The sequence below is a fragment of the Solanum dulcamara genome, chromosome 1 (assembly GCF_947179165.1).
Source record: "Solanum dulcamara chromosome 1, daSolDulc1.2, whole genome shotgun sequence".
Classification (NCBI taxonomy): Eukaryota; Viridiplantae; Streptophyta; class Magnoliopsida; order Solanales; family Solanaceae; genus Solanum; species Solanum dulcamara.
In genome coordinates, this window is record NC_077237.1 from 49,380,304 (window position 1) to 49,400,498 (window position 20,195).

At 34.7% G+C, this 20,195-nt stretch overlaps 1 protein-coding gene across 1 annotated transcript; it reads left to right on the forward strand.

Moving 5' to 3' along the window:
• The first annotated feature begins 1,321 nt into the window (after positions 1 to 1,321).
• On the forward strand, positions 1,322 to 3,500 carry LOC129882570 (uncharacterized). The gene is made up of 2 exons (XM_055956976.1): positions 1,322 to 2,106; positions 3,046 to 3,500. The coding sequence occupies exons 1-2, from the start codon at positions 1,707 to 1,709 to the stop codon at positions 3,060 to 3,062; spliced, it is 417 nt and encodes a 138-aa protein (XP_055812951.1). The 5' UTR covers positions 1,322 to 1,706; the 3' UTR covers positions 3,063 to 3,500.
• The last annotated feature ends 16,695 nt before the right edge of the window (positions 3,501 to 20,195 follow it).

The following is a 20,195-nucleotide window of genomic DNA, read 5'->3' on the forward strand; positions in this document are numbered from 1 at the left end:
ACTATTAAAATTTTACAAATATGCAAATTAAATATATTACGTATATTAAACACAAATAAATAAATAAGTAAACTAATAAAGACTAAATAGATGAAAATTGTAAGTTAGAACGAATGTACTGAATGTCTCCGTAAAAGCAGACGTAAAAGCCGGAAATTGTAAGTTGGAATGAATCTTGAAGTTTGAAGATGCTCCAAAATTTTAATCCACCAAAATTCTCCAATTAATAGAATTTAATAAGTAATAACACTAAAGAGAGTATTTTAGAACTTTGAAAGAGTTGAGACTTGAGACTTGAAAGTTGAGAGAGTAGAAATGAGTGTGTAAAAATTGAGAAGGGGGTGGGGGATTTTTATAGTTAAAAAATAGGACCTAAATGTTATTTTTATAAACTTTTGGGTATAAAAAAATAAAGGGTGGGGGGAGGGGGAGGGGGTGATTTGGAGGGATAGGGGTTGTTCTAGCCGTTGGGGTGGGCCCATCCAACGGCTAGTTTAACGACTCTACTATTAATTAATTTTTTTAAAATCTGATGTAATCGAAACGGACTGGACTGGATCGGTACCAGCACAAACCGGATCAGGACGGACCGATAACCCCTAACCCCTCCGTTCCGTTACCTACCCCATACCCCTACTAGCATATACCGAATCGGAATCAGAGCCGGACCAGGACGGACCGATATCGGTACCAGTAAGTGTCGATTCCGTTGCCAGCCTTAGTTCATATTTATTATTTCTAAAGCAAAATACTCCTTATTGATGATGTAAAAAGCAATTCATTTTTATGCAATATGCTTTTACATGATTAAATGTTCTTTCTAATTTTTGCAAAGTTAGATAATTGTTTTACTTCTGTCGCATCAAATATTTCTATGGAGATTTTCTTAAAGTCTCCTCTATGACTCTCATATCTTTTGAACAACAAAACAAAACTCAATATCACATTCATTTTCATGAAACTTTTTATCATAGGGATAAAAATTTCTTGACAATTATGTTTAAGCATTGAAATACAAACTTTCTATCTTTTTATATCCCTTTTAATTCCTCGTATATATATATATATATATATATTGAGAGAAAAAAAAATTTGAAGACAACAAAGTTTTATTTGTGTACAAAATCAAAAAGGAAAACAATATTACTTTAATGAGGTAGCTTCGTGTGGGTAGTTGAAATTGAAAATAAAACGGTGAACTTTGGAAAATGGGGTTAAAACTTGTTCTTTTAGTTTGGATAAACAAGTTTCGTAATCTTGAGTCATCACATAATTGATCTTTACACGTCAGGTTCCAATGAAAGACGCTCCTTTACATAATGTTGGGATGCACGTATGAATGTGGATAAGCTATCCCTCCATCGTACTCCACAATCGCCCATAGCAGCCTACAATACTTTTCTTCCACTGAATTTAGGGCAATCCTTTATCTTCTCTACTTTTCCCAAAATCCTATTATCTATTCCTTCAAGATAAAGAAACTCTCTCCCTATACGCAATAATTCTCTTAATTCTAATTTTAATTTCTGAATCCTCGAAACAGGCAAAGGAAAACAAGAAAAAAGCCTCTCAACATAGTTTTATTAACAAAAAAAATAGAGGCTTTAATATTGTTGGTTGGATAATTACAAGTCAAAAAAATCCCCTCGCAGCTTTATCCATTTGCCTCGTCTTTCTGTAATTTCCATTCTTTCTTCAAACCCAATATGATGAGAAGGCAACAGGATGAACAATCTAAGGTTTTTGAAGAACTTTCTTCTGTGATTTTAAATATTCTACGATCACCACCGGCTCCAATTGAGTTTTACGACGATTCCATGTCGACTACGGCAATGTCTCCATCGTCTTCAGGGAGGAGGACGGCGTTGACAGGATCGATGCAGCAAATTACTCCGGCGGGATTTGCATCTCTGCTTTTGGGGATTTCTTTTGCTTTGATGCTTTGCGGATCGGTGACTTTCTTCATTGGGTTCTTAATGATGCCATGGGTGCTTGGTTTGGTTATGGTCTTTTATGTTGCTGGGATTGTCTATAGTTTGACTATGATTGGACGGGCTATTTTCTATCATATATCCTCTCCCTCCTTACCGCGAAAAGATTTTCAGCGTAAGATTTCAATCTCTTTCTTGTTCTAGTTTAATGATGATTATTGTAGCTAATTCATGATAATTTAGTTTGACATGTCCGCTTGGGATTCTCTTTTGCATATATCAAATTGCATACCACCACCTTTTTTATGATCAGGACAACGTATTGCTTGATATTTTCACATGGCTTTAGTAGAAAGAGTTGGAAGTATATCGCAAATAGGTACAAGGTCAAAATGAGTGGCATATTTGATATGATTATTCTTGCAAGTTCACTCTGGATGTAAATGAGGCTTTAAAAAGAATGCCTTTTCATCATGTACTTGTAAGCAGTTAAAGTAAACTATTCTTCATTGTTAGAGTTGCATTTTCTTGGTGCTAGTTTAGAGCATTTTAGTTGCTTCCCCTTCCCATTAGCAGTCTCACTACTATTGTGTTAGTATTATCGTTACTCCATTTTACTACAGTTGCTATTCCTTTTTACTTTGGATCTCTACTACTTTTTGTTGTCACTCTTCACATTTTTTCAACATAGCTTCTATCTGGTATTTCTCTGTTTTCTGGTATTTTGTTTTGGGTGAGATGTACACCGAAAGGAAACCCTGTTTTGAAAATGCTTTTCTCGAACCGATGGTCTTATCCGAAACAACCTCTCTACCTTACCCTCGGTAGGGGTAAAGTCCTCCCTCACTAGACCCCATTTTTTGGGATCAAACTTGGTATGTTGTTACTGTATTTGCATAGTCATATAAGCATACAGATCAGAGATAAGCCATGTATGGTTTTGGAAATGCAATCCGTGGAAGGAATTAGGGATTATTTCTTGTGAATCTAAAGGAGGGAAGATTCAATAGGGATTATTTCTTCTTCTCTCACTAGTCTACCCACTTATATGTGATTTTCCATAATGTAGACCCAGAATTCTTCTTCACTCCATTCCTTGAATTTTTAATTGCAGCATGGAAACTTTTCTGAAGCAATTTAAACACTTTGTAAGGTTGAGGAGTATGATTGATTGTTTTCGTCATTAGATGCAATCTTCCCAGCAAATGTTTAGACAATGGATGCAGGAATGTTGATATTAATCAATTGAGGATATTGGAAGCTCATCTTTCCCAGTGGAGCAGGGAACAAACTTGAGGATTTCAAAGTGAAAGTATATTTCACTTATTACCTACACAGAGCAGGAAGCTCAAAATTTCTGTGCCTCCTTATTTTGTTTCCTCAGTGCGCTATTTTATGCCTCTTGTTCCTTTGGAGATGTAGAAATCGCAGTCCCTTTTTTCATCCTTCAAGTAACTTTGGCGGAAGTGAAGTACGATTTGGATTATGATTGACGTTATCTTTGTGAATATTTCTACGATACATGTCGATGGGAAAATATAGTGAATAATATTGCTCTGAATTTGAGAATTGCAATCTTCTTTCGCTTATATGTTTTTTGCATCTTGAGATTGTAGGTACGCAGGATTACTATCATGTTAGGCATACATACTTGACATGATTGTGTATACCACTTTTGGGTGCTCTCAACACTATCATCTAGGTTCGTTTGAGGAAAATATAGCTCTAAGTCTGAATACGAAAAAACATGGTACAATATATAATGTTCTTTGGATGTGTTTTGCCTTTTGGTTAACTGTTTTTCTCTTATCCAAATTTACATCGACTAATAATATAGCCTGGTTGGATTAGTTTTTAGTTTTTGACTTATAAATCAAAAATCATGAGTTTAAAATCCTATTTTTTATAATTTTTGGCTTATTTTTATTATTTACACCTTTTAAATTTATCCAAACACTCCAAAAAAGACTTAAAAGTTATTTTAACTTGAGAATATATAAAATTAGTCAATTCAAACAGGCTCTTATTACATCCGTACTTATCAATTTCAGTAGAAAGCAAGCTTAGCTTAAAGGATTCACCAACAACTTGTTGGGTTCCCTGTCACGATCATCACAACAACATAGATATGGTAAGAAATTTATAATTTTATAATCATTTTCATCATGTTTATACATGGACCATTTCAGTTAAATTTATATATGAAGATCAAATGGAAGAAAAACTCGTACATTGAAGTGTGTGCATTTGGTAATGAGGAAACCCTTTTTTTTTAATGTTTGGTTTGGTTTGATTAAAATATTTTAAAAATTATTTATTTTAAGAAAAGAGTTTTTAAAAATGAGAAAATTTTTAAAAATAAAAAATAAATTTCATAAGTGACATTTAAGTTCATGGTCTCCTCTCCATTCATCCTACACTCCAATCCCCCTTTCCACCCTATCCCATTCCCAGCTAAATTAAGTATAAATATTCTTAGGACAATACTTTTACTTAATTATCAAATATTAATATTAAATACTCCTTTTATTTTAATTTATTTGTCCTATTTATATTTGACACAGAGCTTAAGAAAGCAAAGAAAAATTTGAAATCATGTGGTTTTTAATTAAACATATGTCAAATATACCAAAATATTATTTAATTTTATAGTCTTAAACATGTCACGTGAAACGTTTTGATTAAAGAATTGTCAAAAAATAAAATAAAAAATATTCTTTTTAAAAAAATTAAAAAAGAAAATAGGACAAATAAAATAAAAAAGCTCAATTATTTTTGAAGAGAAAAATTACAGAAAACATTTTCATTTGTACGAACATACCCGTTGAGAAACATTTTGATCAATTTCTCCTTTAACCTAGCACAAAGAATTTTTTATTTTTTAAGCATGACTTGCTAAAGAGATTTCTTACTCAAGCATGAAAACCAATAGAATTTAGACACATGTAAAGTGACATGATTTTGTCGTAAATCTCCAACTATAGGCTGGATTAGGACGTGATTTTTTGTTGAACTCCCATCTGTTAAACAACTTCGTCATTCGCCTAGTATGACAAATGAGGCTAGAAAAACGGATGCAGCACTATAAAGAAGTGTTGGCAAGCAAATCTCCTATAGAGTGTTGACTGCTTTATGCCGCACAGCTTTTGAATGTAACCATAGTCGATGTTTCAGGCCGGTGGCCAGCCATCTATGGTGGTTGGTCAATCAACAAAGGACCTCATGTCTCAGTTCTCACCCCTAAACTCCAATATCATTAATATTCATATTTCACTATGAATTTTGTTGCACATGTTCAACCAAAACCTTTAAACTCAGTAACCCAGAACCAAGTGCAAGAAGTTCTCCCTATTCCTATCAAAACAGTACAATTCGTTGATGGTGAACCTATTGTTAAATGGACTGAAGCTGAAGTTACACAGATGAATACCATTGAGAATCTACAATATGCAGTAGTTAGTAAATTCTCATAACTCATCTTGAAGATCTTCGCAAATAAATCCCCAAAAAATATTGTGTTAAAGAAGAGTGTCAAATAGGTCTATTGCGGAATAGAGACATTCTGATATGTTTTGTGTTACTGGAAGACTTCATTAATATGCTCTCAAAAGGTATTTAATTTATTAAAGCCAGAGATTGTTTGGTTAATCAGATAAGACCACTGATTTATGATGCAAAATTCAAAGTAGATGAGGAAACAACACAGGCAATGGCATGACTATCGTTTCGCAATAAGCTACCTACCTTCTTCGTGAAAGAATCCTTAATTACTTTGGCTTCTGCAGTAGGGAAGCCCCTACACATGGACTCTGCCACAATAAATAAAACCAGGCCTAATTGTGCTAGGGTCAAAGTTCAGGTATATCTTTAAGCAAAATTGCCAAAAGGAATCACAATGGAGATTGAGGATGAAAAGACCAGAGAGAATAGGAAGAAGACATAGAGGAAGACACTCTGATGCAGACGAATGAGCCACAAAGAATTCAAGGAAAGCAAGTCAAATGAGGCAGAGGAGTTAATCAGTGAAATCTGATAGAAGACAGTAGGGTCTTTACATTGGAGAAGAACCCTGACAAATTTATAAATAGTGTTCCTGTGAATGCCACTAAGTCATATACCAAGATACAAACTAAAAACAAATTTGAAGCTTTGGCGGAAAAGGATAAGCAGGAGGAGTCTCACACAGAAGATGAACAAGAATTAGCACCAAAGCTCCATATTGTAAATTCAGCTTATTGTTTGTTGCTAATTCTTGTTTGTATATGGTGAAGATTTGAATACGGTGCAGCAACTTGTTGATGTCATTATTGGCTTATCGCTAGTACTCCTGATTTCATTCGAAGACTAATCGAGTGTTTAAGTGGGAGAGGAAACACCGTAACTAAAGTTTGTTATGATAAAAAATAATGAAAATAAATTGAACACGAGAATTTTACGTGGAAACCCCTTAAACAGATAGAGGGGAAAAAACCACTGGGTAGAAGAATTTTACTATGATAATATGAGAGTATATTGCTCTCAAATACAAGGAGAAAAAATAACAATCAACACTTCTCTCTTGTAAAAGTAATAATTCAGTAAAGAAGACACTCAAGACTACAATATTTATCTTGGTATATTTGAATTGTATTTTTGTGGGATGATCTAAATGAGGGCAAGAAACCCTCTATTTATAAAAAACTGAAAACGCGTTTTCTTCTGGGACGGTGCATGTGCACCTCCTTTTTTGACTTTCTTGCATTCTCCTACTTGAAGATTTAATTGAGAATTAATTAAGTCTTCACACCATCCTTTCTACTCAATTAATGCAATGTTACGTTTTTGCTAGGCCAATAAAAAATTGATGCCATATAAACTTGTTACTGTTGATCGGCTTCGTAAACATATCTGCTAGGTTGTCATTAGTGTGAATTTTCTAAATATTCATACTGTCTTCTTCCACCTTCTCTCGAACAAAGTGATACTGAACTCGTAGGTGCTTGTCCTTGAATGAAATGCTGAATTTTTTGCAAGATGCAAAGCGCTCTGACTGTCACAAAACATAGCAACCTTTTCTTGTTTGTGTCTGAGCTCCTCCAGTAACATCTGCATCTATATTGCCTCTTTGCTAGCTTGTGTAGCTGCTACATATTCTACTTCAGTCGTAGATGTAGCCATGATAGACTGCAGTTTTGAAACCCAGCTTACAGCTCCTCCAGCAAGAGTAAACACATAACCTGTGGTGGACTTGTTTTTATCAAGATCACCTATATAATCTGAATCAACATAACCTTTAACAGTAAAGTTTGATCCTCCATAACACATTGCAATATCTGAGGCACCCTTGATATATCTCAGGATCCTCTTGACAATATTTCAATGCTCTCTACTAGGATTAACCATGTATCGACTAACCACTCCTACTTCTTGTGCAATGTTAGGTTTTGTACATACCATGGAGAACATTAAACTTTCCACTGCTGATGCATATAGTACTCGAGACATCTCCATCATCTCTGCTTCATTGCTAGGACTCATACTTGAGGATAACTTGAAATTAATAGGAAGTGGGGTAGAAATTGACTTACAGTCTTGCATCTTGAAGCATCGCAAGATTTTCTTCAAGTAGTTCTCTTGAGAAAGCCAAATCTTCCTATTATTTCAGTCTCGGTGAATTTGCATTCCTAGAATCTTGTTTGTTGATCCCAAATCCTTCATTTCAAACTCCCTAGACAACTATGCCTTTAAATTTGTGAGACGATCCTTGTTGGGTCTGCTACCAACATGTCATCTGTCACGACCCAATCCCGTAGGCCGTGACTGGTGTCCGAATTGGACACTCATATACATATCTGTTATCTATAATCGATCAACCCCCCTATGACATGAAATTTATACGGATGGAGCGTCGTCTAAAAACCGTCACATATACATGTATATCGAAATTATCTGTCTCCTGAGAGTCACAATTATCAAAAATAAGATAGCATAGTGCGTAAGACGACAAAGATTTCATTACATGTACGAACATCCCACTATATACATAACGTGAGCCGACAAGGCTTCCACAACGAATGGGAATGTTCTAAAACATGAGTCATACCAGTACAAATGAATAACATCTATATAAAACTCACACATGTGTCTACAGACCTTTAAGAGAATTAACAATAGCATATGACAGGACAGGGCCCCGTCGTACCCCTAAATACACGAACATATACATTATAAGGATTAGTACCACAAGTTCAGGCTCCGATACAATGGAGCACTTCAAACCCGTTGAGTAGAATCCTAAGTTAGCGGCTCTCCAAAATGAGTATCTGTACCTGCGGGCATGAAACACAGCCCCCCGAAGAAAGGGGGTCAGTAAGACATATGTACTGAGTATATAAGCATAAAATACAATAAGAAACATCATAGCTAAAGTAGAGGTTTCCCGAGATAAGTATGATACTCAAGAAGTCACTATACTTGTACCTTATAAAATAAAATCATGCATGCTTATATCATATATCATATCCGGCCCTTTAGGGACTCAGTGAATCTGTCGTATACATATATATCATATTCAGCCTATCATGACCTCATGTCATATCATCATACACATATATATCGTACCCAACCCTCTAGTGAGGAACTGGTGAATTATACAGTGAAACTGTGCACGAATACATACCCGGCCCGGGACTCGGTGAAAGATACATTAAGGCAAGCACGAGTAGAGCAGTGAGTAACCATATGCATTTAAATCATCATTTGAGCCTCAATAGAATAATTCAAATGAACCATCATTTAAAAATCATGACAATATTCATTTCAAGTAACCTCCGATTGACCTTATAAATTATTCCAACTATGAATTATACAGAAGTATGATCTATACTAAAATACGACTTATACCAACTTGGATGGCTGGAATCATACATATGAATCAAGACATATCGATATAAATTCTGAAAATTGAGAACATTCGCCATCCTAGTATATCTAAGAATAAGAGCTTCGTTGGAATTCTATACATTCGTCATCCATTTGTTTCATAAGATCATGCCAAAAAAAAAGGTTAGCTTTACATACCTTTAGCGTTTACACGAATATATTGCCCAATATTTTCTCAACCTATATTAAAACGTTAAGCACTATGATTAAGCTATGGATATGAATAAAACGTACTCTACCGTTAGTAGGTTATTTCTAAAAAAAATTTAGATAACACCTCCCCTATACCTCTCATTTTTTCCACTTTCAAATCAGCCATTTAATCATCAAGTAATATCAACAATCCAAAATATTGACATAAAACAAAATTTATTATTGACAATAAGCCTAGAATGTTGCCATCCGAATTATGTTACCCAAAACAGTATGTTCGGAAAACCAAGCACCTCAAGTTGTGTCCATATTTTGAAATTGAAAACGATAAAATTGGACTTAATGACCTTCATAAAACTTTTAGATCTATGTTTTAAGTTTGCAACCCAAAATAAATCAATTCAAAACTCATTTTGTACAAAAATATATCATCAAAACACTAACAACTATACATGAGGGATTTTTCAATCCAGAATCTGGACACAATTTGTCTCATGATTCATCCCTTTTTTTTACATGATAACAGCAGATATTGACTATAACATAAACATAATAGTTGTAGGTACGTGTATTAGCTTTCCAAAACATGTTTAATATCTAAAATCAAAGGTCTACACAATGAGATATTCCAGAATTACTACCAGCTACACAATCCCAAAAACGGATTTGAACCCTCACAATCTTCATACACCTTTTCCCTCCAAATTCAAGAACAACAACTCATCAAAACATCAAAGCAATATAAACCATTATTATACATCATCATTAAGCTAATTTCATCCATTTAATCTACCTAAAACAACCCTTTAACCCATAAATCTCAACAAATCACCAAACTAATTTATAACGCTATTTTCGCCGTTCTAATCCGTGAAAACTCTAACTAAACTTGTTAACAATGAAAAAGGGACTTTAATATTACCTCAAGTGTGCAGAAAAAAAAAATATTCTCCTTATTGGCTGATATCTAGCTCAAATTGAAGTCAATGCGACGTACAACAATTTTCTCTTCATGAGCTTCGGATTTCGGAACTCGAATTTGGGTTGGATTTGGTATTTTCTCTCAAGAACTTCCTCTCTCTCTCTCTCTGGAAATTTATGGATGTTTTCTTATTTGAGGATGAAGATAGAAGCTTATACAAATCCCTTAAAGATGTGGTTATTGGGCATGACCCGAGTTAGAATCGGGTTGGGCCGAATCTACTATCCAGCTTGACCCCTTTGTCTTAAAACATCTATATCTCCTTATTTAGATGTCACCTCCAGTCCCACGACCTATGGTTGGAAAGATATTTCAATGTTCTACAAATTTCATTTTGAGGGTTTTCCCAAATTACCAAATTATAAAGGGGTTATGGCCTCCTGAAGTCAGCTTATCAGAAACGTGACTTTAAGAAAAAATATTTGATGGCTTCTATTTTGATTTGGCTCAAGGGTACTTCTTGAGATGTCTATTACTTCACATAAATTATCCATATAACTAGTCATTTACAACAAATCATGTCATTTTAAAATTCAAAATTAAAAGTCCTTGAATTTATATCCGTTAGCTCACGAATAGTTCAAGAAGCAAAAATGTAGAATATAACATTCTTCCCTTCTTTAGAACATTCGTCCTCGAATGTTAAATCCTCCTCATAAAGTATTATAAGGAATTTGAGGAAATATTTTTTTTTAATGCAACAACATATAGTTTAATATATAAATCAATATAATTGATCTAGAGGTTTAGATTACCTGTAGGCGTAGAGAACAAGTGAGGATGCTTATTCTTCATCTCTTCCTCGACTTTCCAGGTCATCTCTTCTCTATTTTTATTTCGCCACAATACTTTGACGGAAGTTACATTCTTAGTACGTAACCTTCTGACTTGGCGATCAAGTATAGCTATAGGGTTTTCCTCGTAAGACAGCTTCTCCGTCACCTGGATGTCATCCACTGGGAATAATTTAGAAGGATCACCAATACATTTGTGAAGCATCGACACGTGAAAAATGGGGTGCACTGCTTCCAAATCAGATCGTAGGTCCAACTCATAAGCAACCTTGCCTATCCTACGAATAACCTGATAAGGGTCAATGTATCGCGGGCTAAGCTTCCCTTTCTTACCAAATCTCATTACCCCCTTCATGGGTGACACATTCAAAAATACCTAATCACTAACCTGAAACTCTAAGGGTCGACGTCGATTATCTGCATATGATTTCTATTAACTCTGGGCCGATTAACTTAGCCTCACCAATATTAAACCAGATAATAAATGACCTGCACTTCCTGCCATATAAATCCTCATACGGTGCCACCTGGATATTAGAATAGTAGCTATTATTATAGGCAAACTCAATAAGTGTCAAATGATCATCCCAACTACCCCAAAGTCAATAATACAGGCCTATAACATATCTTCTAGCGTCTGAATAGTACGTTCAGCCTGCCCATCAGTCTGAGGGTGAAATGTTGTTCTAAGATTTATTTGTGTTCCCAATCCCTTCTGAAATGATCTCCAGAAGCAAGCTGTAAATTAAGCCCTTCTGTCTGAGATAATAGATGTGGGAATCCGAGGAAGTCTTACTATCTCTTTGATATATAACCTCGCATAGTCCTCCATTGAATATGTAGTTCTAACTGAAAAAAAGTGAGTTGATTTTGTCAGCCTATCTACAATCACCCATATGGAATCATACTTCCGTGGAGTGCTAGGTAAGCCTGTAAAAAAAATTCATATTAATTGCTTTCCAATATTTTCTCAAATGTTCTCTTAGTTAATTATGCCGTTCATAGACCTCCTCCGTTTGTCGACTCGCTTTAGTTCATTATAACGCACTCCAAGTTCTATGAGTAAATTGAAATTTCACCAGGGTAACATTTTGGTACTCCAATATTCTTTCTTTACCTTACTATGACAATCCGTATTCTGGAATCCTCGGCATCATGTGTGACTTTCTGACTTTCACTTGAAGGTCTTTAACTATCATTTGTTTTTACCTCTTGATCTCTATCTTTTGGGTTGGTTATCAATTAGTGTTAAGGTTCCTTCATCTTATGACCTTACCGTCATCCAGTAACCAGTAACCCGCCTATTCTGATTGTCTCGGTTAAGTCATTTCGTAATTTTCTTTACCCTAACTGGCAATATTTTAGGCATAATATCTTGAGTCGTTTCTCTATTTTTGACTCAAACTTTTCTATTGCCCCTTTACTCTAATTTCCTCTTAGTTCTCTTACCACACATACTATTGCAATTTTTATACGAATATGTGTAGGTGCTTAAATCAGCCCAGAAAATACCTTAACGTCACCACGTTAGTCTTTATGCAGACCCTATATTTTCTCTTACCTCTTTCAGTTGATATCAAGACTCACCTATGGTTTTTTCTCCCAATACTAATTATATCTCTATAGTTTTGCCTCAAACCATCTTATACTTTTCTTTGATGTATCCGGAATATTGCAATCACATTGTGGTTACTAAATTCTTATTTGCTTATCAAGTAATCACTTGATCTCTCCTTTAACATACCAATATTCATAGGCTGCATAACCAATCTTGTAGAATTTGTACAAAGTGTATTCAATTCTAATCATAGTCTTTCCTTTTCTTGGCTTATTCTGCTCTAAATTTCTTATTGTACTAACACTCACTTGCTGTCTATTTTGTCATACCTGCATCCCTTCCTTTACTTACTATTAAGTTTTCTCATATTCTACCATATGAGAGATTTCTCTCCTTTTCTACTTGTATATTCCAATCTTATTAGCCGATAATTACGTTGCCAACATCTCAACCTCTAATCCAGTATAACCTTGCTATCCTTTATAATATCTTCAAGCCACTTGTTACTATTCTCCTGACGTATTCGTCCTTTTTATAAGCATCCATTTTTTAATGTCACACTATCTAAGATCTTTACCAATAATTCTCAGCACCGTCTCAAATATCATCTTGGTTTTTATCCATTTATTGCTGACTTTCAAATTTTTCTAACTTGTTCCAGCATGAGATCTCACATGAAGTTTAGGTGTTCACCTTAACGTGTTGCAGTGTCAGTTAATTTCATCTTACACTTATATTTCTCTCATCCACTTCCCCCCTTTAGGGTGTACCCATATCATTATCTATTTATATTCTACTCTATGTCCCCATTTCAAATTTTCAGATTCATGTAATTCTTTTCCAATACATTATCTCTGTCTTTCTTTATATCATCAATAACTTAGATTACCAATGTATGAAACCTTAACACAATCACAAGGTGATGAGAATTCCCGATATATAGTACAAAATCTCGTCTAATAAATGGTACTCAAATGATATAATTAATGTAGCAATTCATTCAAAGCCACATTCCATTCATTCTAATCAGTAATTAGCTAGTGTTTATAATCGTTTCAAATTCTCCATTCGGTAGCACTTATATTCTAGTGATTAGTGTTCCAAGCTTTCTTATAACACTATCTTTATCCCAATAGATATCACATGTTCCTCTAGAAAACTCACAATACATCCGTTATTTTTGCAAATCTACATTCCCTATCATCTAAGGATCTCACTATTTTCCGAGGTGAAGTCACATATACACAATACTCATTTATGCCTTATACGCTTTCACCCTTGTCGTGTATCCAATACTAACTTTTAATCTTACTCAAAATCATATCCTTTAGTCACTTTCCCGCTAGACTTTACTTATTTTCATAACGATTCTCATCATACTCACATTATATTCTGTTCTTACTCAATCCCATAGTGTAACACTTTTTAACCTTATTCATGATTCTTACTAAGGGTCAATTATACTCGGTGGAGTAAGCGTACTTAACCTTTTTGTAAATTATCCCTTAGTATCACAACCCCTTTCGAATCATCCTAGCATTTCATCAACAACACATGAAATACATGATCCTGAATATTCCACAAATTTATGTTTTCCATTCATAAGTTCCATCTCTAATTAATTGGGTAAGAACTAATAAAATGTTATCATAAGGCATTCTCCAACCACCACCAAAAGGAAGCTAGAATCCAACGAGCACCACCGGACCTCTTAGTGCTTGATGCACCTGGTTTACCTCCAGGCTTATTCTTGAATTTTGAATGAATTATTTAATTCACAAACTAATTATTGAGTGCCTTGTACTTTTCAATAGAAGTAAAACTTAATTATGGGATATTTTTTCCCTTCAACATAAGCTTCTTTTAAGGAAAACATGCGATTGGAAGTTATCTTGGTCCGTTCAAATCAATTTTAAATAGGCTTTTTCTGAAATAAAATTTCCCAAATAAGAATGGTGTCCCTTAAGGATGACATGGGGGTATTTCTTAACTCTTTACTCCAACACAATAAATTTACCTCGTGGGTATCAACCTTCAAAATATATTATGAACTTATGTTCCACTTTCTCTTTATTTTTTTATTTTTTTTATTTTTGGAAAAAAATTTGGGCAGAGTTTCCTCTGTATTTCTTACTATCCCAAAATCTTTACATAGAAAATATCAATAATGCCTCACATAGCCAACATATATATATTCATATCATATCACAGCCACACAGGGCGTCCAATATCAACAACAGTATGAAAATGATTGACTTACCTCATATGTCCGACTCGAACTGCACTTGTTACACTTTCCTGTCTACTTTTTCTTTCAATTTTCAACTTTACATTTCAATCATATTTCAATATGCTTACCTTATTCACCATACCTCTTTCGTATCATCACTTACCCGTATATTGTGTAGCTTCCAATATCATCGATCGTTTTTTTCTATCAATGTCGTTCTTCATCTGAAATCAAAAGATAGAAAAAAGGAATTTCATGTCATATGGCTGGGCTCTATCGCAAGATCTTAGATATGAAAGAAAGAAAACATCCTAAATGTCCTGTAGGCTCCTGTTTATAGATGTGGTGCATAACACACCGATAAACAAAACTATGCTAGACACGGTCTGTAGATACTCCGAGGATGAACTGCTCTGATACCACTTTTGTCACGACCCAACCCCATAGGTCGTGACTGGTGTCCGAATTGGACACTCATATACATATCTGTTATCTATAATCGATCAACCCCCCTATGACATGAAATTTATACGGATGGAGCGTCGTCTAAAAACCGTCAAATATACATGTATATCGAAATTATCTGTCTCCTGAGAGTCACAATTATCAAAAATAAGATAGCATAGTGCGTAAGACGACAAAGATTTCATTACATGTACGAACATCCCACTATATACATAATGCGAGCCGACAAGGCTTCCACTACGAATGGGAACGTTCCAAAATATGAGTCATACCAGTACAAACGGATAACATCTATATAAAACCCACACATGTGTCTACAGACCTTTAAGAGAATTAACAATAGTATATGAAGGGACAGGACCCCGTCGTACCCCTAAATACACGAACATATACATTATAAGGATTAGTACCACAAGTTCAGGCTCCGAGACAATGGAACACTTCAAACCCGTTGAGTAGAATAATAAGTTAGCGGCTTTCCAAAATGAGTATCTATACCTGCGGGCATGAAACACAGCCCCCCGAAGAAAGGGGGTCAGTAAGACATATGTACTGAGTATATAAGCATAAAATACAATAAGAAACATCATAGCTAAAGTAGAGGTTTCCCGAGATAAGTATGATACTCAAGAAGTCACTATACCTGTACCTTATGAAATAAAATCATGCATGCTTATATCATATATCATATCCGGCCCTTTAGGGACTCAGTGAATCTGTCGTATACATATATATCATATTCAGCCTATCATGGCCTCATGTCATATCATCATACACATATATACCGTACCCAACCCTCTAGTGAGGAACTGGTGAATTATACAGTGAAACTGTGCACGAATACATACCCGGCCCGGGACTCGGTGAAAGATACATTAAGGCAAGCACGAGTAGAGCAGTGAGTAACCATATGCATTTAAATCATCATTTGAGCCTCAATAGAATAATTCAAATGAACCATCATTTAAAAATCATGACAATATTCATTTCAAGTAACCTCCGATTGACCTTATAAATTATTCCAACTATGAATTATACAGAAGTATGATCTATACTAAAATACGACTTATACCAACTTGGATGGCTGGAATCATACATATGAATCAAGACATATCGATATAAATTCTGAAAATTGAGAACATTCGCCATCCTAGTATATCTAAGAATAAGAGCTTCGTTGGAATTCTATACATTCGTCATCCATTTGTTTCATAAGATCATGCCAAAAAAAAGAAAGGTTAGCTTTACATACCTTTAACGTTTACACGAATATATTGCCCAATATTTTCTCAACCTATATTAAAACGTTAAGCACTATGATTAAGCTATGGATATGAATAAAACGTACTCTACCGTTAGTAGGTTATTTCTAAAAAAAATTTAGACAACATCTCCCCCATACCTCTCATTTTTCCCACTTTCAAATCAGCCATATAATCATCAAGTAATATCAACAATCCAAAATATTGACATAAAACAAAATTTATTATTGACAATAAGCCTAGAATGTTGCCATCCGAATTATGTTACCCAAAACAGTAAGTTCGGAAAACCGAGCACCTCAAGTTGTGTCCATATTTTGAAATTGAAAACGATAAAACTGGACTTAATGACCTTCATAAAACTTTTAGATCTATGTTTTAAGTTTGCAACCCAAAATAAATCAATTCAAAACTCATTTTGTACAAAAATATATCATCAAAACACTAACAACTATACATGAGGGATTTTTCAATCCAGAATCTGGACACAATTTGTCTCATGATTCATCCATTTTTTTACATAATAACAGCAGATATAGACTATAACATAAACATAATAGTTGTAGGTACGTGTATTAGCTTTCCAAAACATGTTTAATATCTAAAATCAAAGGTCTACACAATGAGATATTCCAGAATTACTACCAGCTACACAATCCCAAAAACGGATTTGAACCCTCACAATATTCATACACCTTTTCCTCCAAATTCAAGAACAACAACTCATCAAAACATCAAAGCAATATAAACCATTATTATACATCATCATTAAGCTAATTCCATCCATTTAAGCTACCTAAAACAACCCTTTAACCCATAAATCTCAACAAATCACCAAACTAATTTATAACGCTATTTTTGCCGTTCTATTCCGTTAAAACTCTAACTAAACTTGTTAACAATGAAAAAGGGACTTTAATATTACCTCAAGTGTGCATAAAAAAATTAAATCTTCTCCTTATTGGCTGATATCTAGCTCAAATTGAAGCCAACGCGACATACAACAATTTTCTCTTTATGAGCTTCGGATTTCGGAACTCGAATTTTGGTTGGATTTGGTATTTTCTCTCAAGAACTTCCTCTCTCTCTCTCTCTAGAAATTTATGGATGTTTTCTTATTTAAGGATGAAGATAGAAGCTTAAACAAATCCCTTAAGGATGTGGTTATTGGGCCTGACCCGAGTTAGAATCGGGTTGGGCCGAATCTACTATCCAACTCGACCCCTTTGTATTAAAACATCTATATCTCCTTATTTCGATGTCACCTCCAGACCCACGACCTATGGTTGGAAAGATATTTCAATTTTCTATAAATTTCAATTTGAGGGTTTTCCCAAATTACCAAATTATAAAGGGGTTATGGCCTCCTGAAGTCAGCTTATCAGAAATGTGACTTTAAGAAAAAAATATTTGATGGCTTCTATTTTGATTGGCTCAAGGGTACTTCTTGATATGTCTATTACTTCACATAAATTATCCATATAACTAGTCATTTACAACAAATCATGTCATTTTAAAATTCAAAATTAAAAGTCCTTGAATTTATATCCGTTAGCTCACGAATAGTCCAAGAAGCAAAAATACGAAATATAACATCATCAACATATAACAGCAAAATAATAAAATCATCATCACCAAATCTCTTGTAATAAACACAAGGATCTAAACTATGTCTGTTGTATCCAAGGCTTATAATGAAGGAATCAAATCTCTTATACCAATACCTCGACGCTTGTTTGAGACCGTATAGAGATTTGTTCAACCTGCAAACCAAGTTCTCTTTTCCCTGTTCTTCAAAACCTTCTTGTTGGAGCATGTAAATTTCTTCTTCAAGCTCTCCATGAAGAAATGCAATTTTGACATCTAACTGCTCCAAGTACAAGTCAAATGTAGCACATATTGCCATGACCACTCGAATTGTTGTGAGTCAAACCACTGAAGAAAATATCTAATTGAAGTCTATACCTTCTTTCTGAGCGAATGTTTTTACCACCAATCTTGCACGATACTTCTCTAATCATTACCATTGCGTTTGATCTTGTAGACCCATTTATTTCCACTGGCCTTTCTTTCTTGTGGTAATTGAACAAGATCTTATATTTTATTTTATGAAGAGCTCCAATTTCTTCTCGCATTGCTACCATCCAAAGAGATGATTCTTCGCCTTTCATAGCCTCATAAAAAGTTGAAGGCTCTCCATTCTCTGTTAATAGATAGTATGCAACATTGTCCTCTATAGAATAATCTAAGTGTCAAGCTGGTTCTCTCCTCTCCCTAGTTGACCATCAAACTTGTGGAGTTTAGATCTCAGCTTGCTCTTGTTCTTCATGCTCTGGTGCTGCTTCAGAGGAAACTGGAACTTCTTCTATTTCTTCAATTTCAACTGTAGTAGTTTTTGATTTTTCTTTTGAAGTGCTATATTTTTTGCTTGAATCTTATTTTCAATAAATATAACATCCCTGCTGATTACTATCTTGCAGGCAGTGGGATTCCACAAGCGATACCCCTTGACTCCATCAACATACCCTAAGAAAATGCATTTCATGGATTTTGGATCCAATTTTGATTTTTCTTGGGTGTTGTACATAACATAAGTAGGATTTCCGAATATATGTAAGCATGAATAATCAGCTAATTTTTTTGTCCACATCTTCATTGGCGTTTTCAGATCAATTGCGATTGATTATGACCGATTGATCACATAACAGACGGTTTTGACTGCTTTTGCCCAGAATGATTTTCCAAACCTGCAGTTGCCAACATAGCTTTTGTCCGTTCTAACAAGGTTTTGTTCATCCGCTCTACTACTCCATTTTGTTGTGGAGTATATGCCACTGTGAAATGCCTTTTAATTCCTTCTTATTTACAGAAGTTATCAAATTCATCACTAGTGTATTATCTTCCATTATCTGTCCTCAAATACTTGATTTTTTTCTCAGATTCAAGTTCCACCCGCGCTTTGAACTCTTTGAAAATCAAAAAAATATATGTCTTTCTCTTGATTGGATACACCCAACTTCTCTTGGAGTAATTATCGATAAATGACATAAAATATTTCGCTCCTCCTAGGGACTCCACCATTGCTTGCCAGACATTAGAGTGGACCATATCTAATATTTTCTTGCTTTTAGTAGAGGAACTGCTAAACTTCAGTCTATGTTGTTTACTGGTAATACAAAGCTCACAAAAGGGTAGTGAAACTTTTTTGAGCCTTGGAAAAAGCTTTTGCTCAACAAGAATCTTCAAACCTCTTTTCGACATATGACCAATTTTACGATGCCACATCATCGTTGATTCATCAAATGAACTTGCTGACACGGTTGATGCTTCTCTTTCTTGGTGTGTTTCACCTTTAAGCACATATAGATTTGCAGCAAGTTTTTTCGCTTTCATCACTACAAGCACTCCTTTTGATATTTTCATGATTCCACTATGAGTCTTATATGAACATCCATTATTATTTAATTGTCCCAAAGACAATAGATTCTTCCTCAAGTCTTTTACATGTCGTACCTCTTGGATGGTACATACCGTGCTATCATACATTTTTATTTTGATGGACCCAATATTAATAACATCCAAAGCATGATCGTCTCCCATGAACACAGATCCTCCGTAGATAGGTTTATATTGATGAAACCATTCTCTCCGGAAAGTCATGTGCTATGTTGCTCCTGTGTTCAAGATCCAAACATCAGTGAAATATTTTCTGCCTTCATTATTTGATATTGCTTCACTATATACAATATCACCATCATCCGAGGCACTTGCAACATTCCCTTGAGCATTTGATGACTCAGGATGTTCACTCTTCTTCTTGAACCAATAATCTTTCTTGATGGGCCATTTCTTGCCAAAGCTGTGACACTTGATATTCTTCTTAATTCTTGATTTAGATC